We start from the raw sequence: 8,935 nt of genomic DNA, 5'->3' as shown, positions 1-8,935 counted from the left end.
ATCAAAATGGTACTTGAAAAGTGGATTTTTTAGTGATTCTTCTTTACTCTTTGAACAAGTCTTCAAAGCAGTTGAAATTGCAGGAATTTCTGACAATTGAAAATCTCAGTACAAATTAATTTATGAATTTTAAGATTTGCAGGCCATGGTTCATGCATATGGGGTTTGACTATCTAGGAAACTAATTAATCTGATAAATTAATCAAAATTGTGAGACAACCCCTGTTAAAAATTCCTCTCAATATGACTTTGGCATTGTTTTTATTTAAAAAAAAAATTAGAGTATATTCGTTCATCAAGAAAATTAGGAGGATTAAATTAAACTTCTCTATAATATTGGAGTTGAAAATTTCAATCTTCAATCATCATCGATTGATATGTTTCCCTGTGTGTAAATAATAAGAAAGCAAAATATTTACAACACATTTTGATCATATCTGTGAGTTTGAAGTAGCAGGATTTTATACCAAAGTATCCCCTAAGGTGGCCTTAATTTGTGTCATTATCAGAATTTGCCAGCAATTAATAATTAAAGTAATATGCGCTAATTAATAAATAGACTGAATGATTTATTATAAGTATTTTGAACTATTCTAATAATTATAATAATTATAAGAATGAGAAGGAAGCAGAAAGCTGCTAAAGAAAATTTTGAATTTTTGTCACCCTATTTGAATAAGTGGCTAGGCCTTATTCATACCATGTATATAAACAAAGTTGTTTTGAAAAAAAAAACATTTATAATTATTAAGTGCAACAAAACAAACAACAAAGAACTTAGTTTTATTTACAATTACAAGAGATAATATTATCAGATTATACTATTTGAAACTTCAACTTGTCATTGAATATACTTAATTTGGAAATAATGAGTGTCATAAAAAATCTAACTACTATTCTTGAGCACACTAAGTTGCTAAAGAAAATTTTGAATTTTTGTCTCCCTATTTGAATAAGTGGCTAGGCCTTATTCATACAATATATACATAAACAAAGTTGTTTTGATTTTCTTTTTTTAATAATTATTAAGTACAACAAAACAAACAAAAGAGCTTTGTTTTATTTCCAATTACAAGAGATAATATTATCAGATTATAAGTATTTGAAACGTCAACTTGTCATTGAATATACTTAATTTGGAAATAATGAATATCACATAAAAGCTAACTACTATTCTTGAGCATACCAGCCACAACTACATTAACATATAAAAATGGTTAAACAACTTTGAAAAAAAAAAAAATCAAGAAAGAGGCATCCAAAAGGAAAATTAGAGAAATAAAGTCTAACGCCATATTAGATAAGGAAAACAAATACCTAAAATGGTATTAAAATAATCAAGCCATTTAAAGTATTTTCAGAACCCCCTTCCACAACTTTCGATACATTATCCAGGTTCAAGTGATAAAAATTAATAAACCAGGAAAAAATGGATAAGCTAATCACTTTCATACAGACTACAAAAGAGAAATACTTAATTAATTTGGCAGCTATTATATTTCTATCGATCCAAAACCAACATTATAGATCTCTATATATACTACTTCCTCCATTACATTTACGTGAACCTATTTGATTGAGCACGAAGTTTAAAAAAACGAAGACTTTTGAAATTTGTGGTCTTAAACAAGTCAAAAAAGGGTCCAGAGTATTTGTATGGTTATAAAAGCTTCTCATTAAAGGTAGAATTGGAAGTTTAAGCTTAATTGTTACTAAATTTAGAAATGGGTTATTCTTTTTGGAACAGACCAAAAAGAAAATAGATTCACATAAACTGGAAATGAGGGAGTATGTCTCGTATGGAAGTTGGATTAATTATCCTTAGGGGTCGGTTTAATGGTAAAAAATACGGGTAGAAGGCAGGCAGGTCGGATCGGATATGGGCGGGTTGAAAACGGATAATGTAAAAAAACGGATAAATTATCCGACCTGATCCACATTTAATACGGATAATAAGTTGATTAACCGGTCGATAATATGGATGTCCATATTATTCATGGCTTCTTGAACATGATCACTTTTGGCAAAATTCCTAGTCCCGCAAATTTGAGGAACCCCCCAATTTGAGTTTTCGCAAATATAAAAATTAAACACATTGATTATCTATTGGTTAAGTGGATTATATATATCCTATCCATATTTGACCTATTTTTAAAAAAATCACTATCCAACACATTTTTTAGTGAATAATATGAATGTAACTAATTTTTTTAATCCATTTTGCCACCACTAGTCAAAAGTATAGATGATAAAATCATCTTGCTTTTTCTAGTTAATGCAAAATCTTACCATAGGTCACCATTCTGAGCACAACAGAGAGAAAGGTTACAAAAGGAGGGCCTAGCGGTTAATAAAGTGGGTCAAAATCATGGGAGACCAGGGTTCAAATACATAACAGAGAGGAAAATAACGCTAGACAATCTCTCTTCACTTGCCTAAGCCTTAATGGATAGAGTTACCCAATACCAATGCTCGTAGGAGATAGCAAGCTGGTACCCGACGGAACTCAAGGTGCACCCAAGCTGGTCTAACCGCCACCATCATAAAAAATAAAGTCAAACCAGATGTCTTGAATAATGTCTTGAATATGCGGACAGACCAGATGGTCTTATCTGCACAGATTAAAGAAAGTCAATTGTTCAATGTTTTGTAAAGTACCAAACAGTCCTATTTAAGCCCTTGAACTTATTAAGAGAAAGCTATGATGCTCAAAAACCAAGTTTGCTGAATGACCATGCTATTCAACAGAACCATAAAACAGTTCATTCATTAATTAGGTTTGATGAGTCCCAGCATATATTCTGAGTTCTGAGACAAAAGACTCGGCGCTTCTACGCGTCAATATACTCCAGAACAATTGCTTAACAAGTGCACATTTGACATAGCCAAGCTACTTCACAAAGGGCTTACGTCTCGTTTCTCAGACAGACAAAAAAGACACTGTTTCTCCGTGTGTGTATGTGAGAGAGAGGAAGAGCAAGATCTAGAGAGTAAGGAAAATGGCTAGATCTCATTCTGACCAAAGGACTAGGAGATACTCTTCAGCCTTTAGCCATTTACCATTGCAGATCAAGTAGAAGGCACTCAATCACCTAGCAATGTTGAGTAGAAATGGTGATAAAAATGGATTCTTAATAGAACGACTCAATATGAAAGGTCAACTACACAGCATATATTGTAAAGTATAATAATCATAACAAATCATCAATCGAAATTCCAAGGCTGAACGGCTAAAAGATCAGACAGATTTGCATTGAGCAATATTCTGAGGAAGCATAACTGCAATTTGAATAAAATACTAGAAGAAAATCCAAAATAATCAGCACATCTGATACTAAAGTGCAAGAAAACTGGAATCATCCGAAAAGGGGTAGCTAAAATGATGCAGTCAAAGATACAGTCGCCTAGATAGAGAGTAAACCAAAGATGCCAAACTGTTCACACACATTCAATTAACAAATCATCACAACAATAAACAGCAAACAAGCATACGAAGGAAATTCATTCCAGATGAATGAAAACATAGAAAAGAAACAAAATTCCAATTTTCAATAATAAAAATAGTGAAATCTATCCAAGACAATATTGATCAAAACCGCTTGTTGCAGATTATTACTATGACATTTCATTCCACCACCACAGCCAGTGGACTAACATACAAGAGATACAAGTCCTATCAACGAAGCTTAAATCCGTTTGTAGAAAAAACAAATGAGCTTAATCTTAGTTAAAATTCTCATTTCTTTCAATGCATTTTAGTAGTTGATATCTTCTCATACATAAGTTTAAGAAAAAGGTGAACTACGATCTGGCCTCTGATTGCTGCCACTCCAGCCTTCTAGAAGAAAAGAAGGAAAAAGAATCTAAGTTGTCAATTGATTGGGTGATTAACTTTCATCATAGTTATATGAAAAGAATAAGCGGTGTGGTAGACTTCCTACTTTTCCGTCTTTAGACATGACCTGTTGGAACGTGAAAATGTCCAACTTAAGGAAACAACATTTGGAATTTTGACACATTATAGCACACTAGCCCCATCTCCTCTGTTGACGGTGGGTTATAGGTCTCCTGTGAAAGAGAAGAGATTCAATTTGAGATCCAGATCGCTCGCTCAAGAAAAGAATTGCAGTAAATATATATCTGCATGCATTTGCTCAAGGATGTAAAATGTGTATGTATATTGCGAATTCAAACTCCACAAACTGAGAAGAGAAATTACCAAACAGAACCATTTTTTTAAGGCATATCCATATCCACACGGTTGAAGAAAATAGATAAAATAGTCAAATTACGTAAACACATCTAAACAAAATAACATCCACCAATAACCAAAGACAACCATCATCCAGGTCTTGTGACTGTTTGCTTAGCCATGTTGGTAAGCTTACTTTAGGTCCAATCTTTGTTAGGAGTCCTTAAATCTTGTAAGAGATTTGTATGCCAATAGAAGATGTAGAGAATTTCTAGCGTTAGAGAACCTGAAAAATTGAATATCGGTTGAGACGGGTCTAAAAAGAACGACACTGATTCTGAAGATTTATATAACTGACACTGATTGTGAAGGTTCATATAGACGTCACTGATAATGAAGATTCATATAGCCGAAAATGATGTAGTAGTAACTGTTGTTGTTTCTTTTTCCTTTTCCTTTTCCTTTTTTTCTTTTTGGATGGGGGGAGTTGCTGAGAGGAGCTTGGCCATGACTCTATAACACTATGTACTATTTTATTTTTATACAATATGATCATTAGCTATTGTCCATCTAATTTCTATTCTCCACTTCAATTTCTTACTTATTCAACAAGTTAAGGGTTTCACTTTTCAGGCATCGATTTGTCATGCCGTATCTGATAGTAATCAAGGCTCAAGAAAAATGATATTTCATATTGAGTGAATAATGAAATCTAATAACCTAGACAATGCATTTCACCGAATTGTAACAGTTTCATTAATAGGATTTGTCACATACTAGCGGATAGTAATCAAGAAAATTTGACACTTCACTTTGAGTGGAAAATGAAATGAATTCCTAGAGGATGCATCTCATGTCAATTGTTAAATTTGAATCGTCAGTATCATAGCAATAGCTAGTAAGCTGAGCAAATTTCAAAAGGTTAATCCAGTGAAAAGGATGATCATGACGGATGCTAGGCTATCTACTAATTTTTCCTTCTTCTTTTTAGAATCAATTGAAGTGGAGTCGCAGAATCATAAAGAAATTTTACCAGGAAACAATCTGAACCAGTTCATTAAGAAGAATCGATATAAATAAAGAGAAGCAAAGTCTTCAAGTTCAATTGAATACCTTTTCTACCTTGCCTCTGCTATTGTTGATTGAGCCCATTATTCCAAATTAACAAATGTTTCTCATCTACTCAAATTCAAACTGCACATCTACATGAATATATCTCCTCATCAGCTGAACAATAGATGAGGTAAAGCCGGCCAACATTTGGCACTCTTCATGTGTTTTAGTCTCTGAAATCACTCCATGAATAACTAATTTACTGAGATTAGGGCATCTTTGCAGTAGACCAGCAACCCAATGAGTAAAGACGTCATTAATTACCGTCGATCCCAGCTCCAACACATTGACATTCTCTAATAGAGATAACCCTTGTAAACCATAGTGGAGAATTCCCTCCCTTAAGTCATCTCTTAAATCATAACTAAGTGCAAGATGATTTAATTGTGGGAAGCAAAGTGCAATTGTTTCCACATCCACAATCTCGTCCTCTTCATCAAATACAACATCCCATAACCGGAGACTTCTCAATGTGGATGATTTCGAAATCATCTGATAGAACTTGGACCAATTTATCGTGAAATTACTAACATCTACAGTTTCAAGATTATCAACAGCATCACCAACATCGAGATGTATAATACTAACATCATCAATCTTGAAATACGTCAAAGTTCCTTTTCCAATGAGCTCAAAAAGCTCAAGCGCACAGTCTTTTAAGTGCAGATTCTCAAGGCTATCAGTTTCCAATATAAACTTGTCCAAACTTACTGCTTCAACGTAGATACTTTTTAGTGTACTGCTGTTCAGCTCAACAGTTACCTGCGCATCTGACATTGCAATCTCTGGATTCACAAGTGCTAAAGTTTCAATTTTCGGACAAGCTGTCAGTAACAAATTCAGATCCAATGCCGAAATACTGACATAACTTAATGAAAGGGATTTTAGGCAAAGGAACCTCTGATAATTCGGTTCAACCCCTGATACAGAATTATGAGCAAGCACCAACATTTCCAGCTTCTGTCGCCCGCATATATCAAGAATATTGATCTTTGGATTAGTACGAACGTTGTAAAACAACCATTGCAATGATTCTCTTGTGTACATGAGCCAAGCAACCACAATGGAAGCTGAGAACTCGTCCACATCATCCATCAATATCGATAAACATTGTAAGCCTGTTGTTTGAAACAAAGTCTGAGTAATCAGTATCTCTAGCCTACTAGTACTTAGGTCTCGATAGAGTGGCCAATCATGAGAATTGAACGAAAGAGTATGGAGGTGTTTACGACAAGCTTCCCGCCACTTTCTACATGTTGCAGACGCTACAATCACATCCCTCGCTGCCCCTAGTTGGGAGAGGATATTCCCAATGACCTCAACAGGAAGGTAATCCATATCACTAAAAACAAGTAAATAAATATCAGAATTTAAACCCCAAAATGGATTTTATTGCAAGAAACTTAAAATCAAGAAACTTAGTGGGCGTTTGGACATAAGAATTGTCAAATTCCAAAAAAAAAGTGAAAAAAAATTTCAAGTGAAAATGGTATTTGAAAATTAGAGTTGTGTTTGGACATGAATATAATTTTGGATTGTTTTTTAAGTTTTGTGAATGATAACATTTTGAAAAACATCTTAAAAAACTGATTTTTTTTTAGTCCAAACGGGCTCTTAAAATCAAACCAAATAAAAGGCCAAGAGTTTGCAATCTCTCGAGCCATTACGATTAACCTAGTAACCCCACAATGGGGCATTAGCACATTATTCAAAGATTTGATTTTTCCCCCAATAATTGCATGAAATTAAAAATTTAACCATCACTAAATAAAGTAAATGACATACATTCACTAAATATACAGACATAGCCAAGCAACAATGCAAAAAATGGGGACGTCTAGAGCACAAGGAACTCACAATTTCTGAAAAAAATGCAATTTGTAACAGAAAACAAGACCAACCCAAGATCTAAAGAAATTTTCAGATTGTAATGCTTAAAAAGATTACATTTTGTGACATACCCAATTGAGAAAACTGCCAAAAAAATTGAATGATTGATGCCATCCCACAGGATCACCAAGAAATGAGAAGCAGAAATTTTGAGGAATCATTATTGTGCCCATGTGTAATATGAGAAGGCAAAGGGGAAAGACTATTGGTTGAATGGGACAGATGAAGAGTGAATCAAGGAAATGGGGTACAAGTACAACTGAGAATTGGAGATCCGCCAACTGCGAGAGACAGTGAGTAGTAATAGATAAGGAAAAAGGAAAAAAAGAAAACAAAAATACACTGATTTAAGTTTGTTTGGATGGGAAGGGAATGAAAAAATAGATCAGAAAGTTAGAATTTTTTTTCTTCTGTTTCTTCAAAAGGTTGAATGATAAGAGAATAATACTTTTGACTTAAACATGTATTTAATGTTGTTATAAAAGTTTCTTATTAAGAGAAAAATAAAAAGTATAAAATTAAATTTTTTTAAATATAAAAATATGTCACTCTTTTTAGAGTAATTAAAAAAAAAAATCACATAAATTGAAAATTACTCTTAATTATTTTCTCTGTCTTCTTTAATTAAGAACTTCATATCATTATGTCTTATACTAAGTATCTTAATTAATACTTTACTACTTCGAGCAATAAAATTGTATTTGCTAAAAAAGAAAAAAGTTTACTATAAAAGTAGGGATGACTTTGAGGTTATTCTAGATACCACAAATTGAGAGAATACATTTTTAGGCCAAGAATTTACTTGTTGTGGAAAAATTTAAAAACTCGACACATGATCTTGTAGGAATAGCTAAGACAGATACAAGATGACGTATGTGAATTTCATTCTTAGTGATGCATATGTTTCCTTGTTGGGAAGATTAAAGTCTGAAGATGTGGCAGGTTCTTTGAATCGCTGAAGATGTGGCAGGTTCTTTGAATCGCTTATATAATCACTATAATAGTTCTTTTTTTGAGGATTTTAATGATAATATTAGAGGCGATACTAGTATGATGAGTGAAAATGGTGATCTGCTGCTATCTAAGTGGGAAAAACACTTGGCAGATGAGGGAAATATTGAAAAAAAAAGTTTGATCTTGAGATGTATTTGATGGATGATGTGGTGAAGACAAAGGATTTTAATATCTTGAGTTGGTGGAAAGCTTCATCTATTAAATATCCAGTTATTTCAAAATTTGCAAGGGATGTTCTTTCTATTCATATTTCTACTGTTGCGTCTGACTCGGCTTTTAGTACAAGTGGTCGAATTCTTGATTCATATCGGATTTTTTTATCGCCAAAAACAGTAGAAGCCCTTATTTGCACTCAACAATGGATACGATGACCTACCAAAGAATACAAGTTTCAAGACAGTTTGGAAGACATCCAGAAAATTGAACAAGTTTAAGAAGGTAATTTATATATTCAATTCTTAATGAATATTCTTTTAATATTTTGTATTTTTTAATCCCTAATATGTGAATTATTTTATTTATTTCAGAATATTCAGACTCGCCTTTGAGAATTGATTAGTCGACTCTATTCTTGATGCACCATCTGTGTGAGAATTGGTATGAGAACTTATTTGATCATTCTTGATACAATTTTAATTTATCGATATCAAACTTAAGTTATCTATGTTCTGTTGATGCACCATCTATTTGAAAATGAGTATGAGAAATTCATAGCTTGAGTTAGAA

General features: G+C 33.0%; 1 protein-coding gene across 4 annotated transcripts; it reads right to left on the bottom strand.

Annotated features, from left to right (window-relative positions):
* Positions 1-2,240: 2,240 nt before the first annotated feature.
* On the bottom strand, positions 2,241-7,584 carry LOC104222952 (F-box/LRR-repeat protein At1g67190-like). Of its 4 annotated transcripts, none has more exons than XM_070163023.1 (4): positions 7,267-7,584; positions 5,306-6,647; positions 4,389-4,478; positions 2,241-2,612 (listed from the first exon to the last, which is right to left on the bottom strand). In XM_070163023.1, exon 2 carries the CDS (start codon positions 6,641-6,643, stop codon positions 5,372-5,374), a length of 1,272 nt encoding a protein of 423 aa, XP_070019124.1. In that variant the 5' UTR covers positions 6,644-6,647; positions 7,267-7,584; the 3' UTR covers positions 2,241-2,612; positions 4,389-4,478; positions 5,306-5,371. The 4 variants fall into 4 exon arrangements, with proteins under 4 accessions (XP_070019124.1, XP_070019123.1, XP_009772592.1 ...); XM_070163022.1 differs by lacking the exon at positions 4,389-4,478 and adding an exon at positions 3,942-4,068; XM_009774290.2 differs by lacking the exon at positions 4,389-4,478.
* Between the last annotated feature and the right edge of the window lie 1,351 nt (positions 7,585-8,935).

The sequence above is a fragment of the Nicotiana sylvestris genome, chromosome 11 (genome assembly GCF_000393655.2).
Source record: "Nicotiana sylvestris chromosome 11, ASM39365v2, whole genome shotgun sequence".
In the NCBI taxonomy this organism is placed as follows: Eukaryota; Viridiplantae; Streptophyta; class Magnoliopsida; order Solanales; family Solanaceae; genus Nicotiana; species Nicotiana sylvestris.
This window is presented reverse-complemented; position numbering and strand designations above follow the sequence as displayed.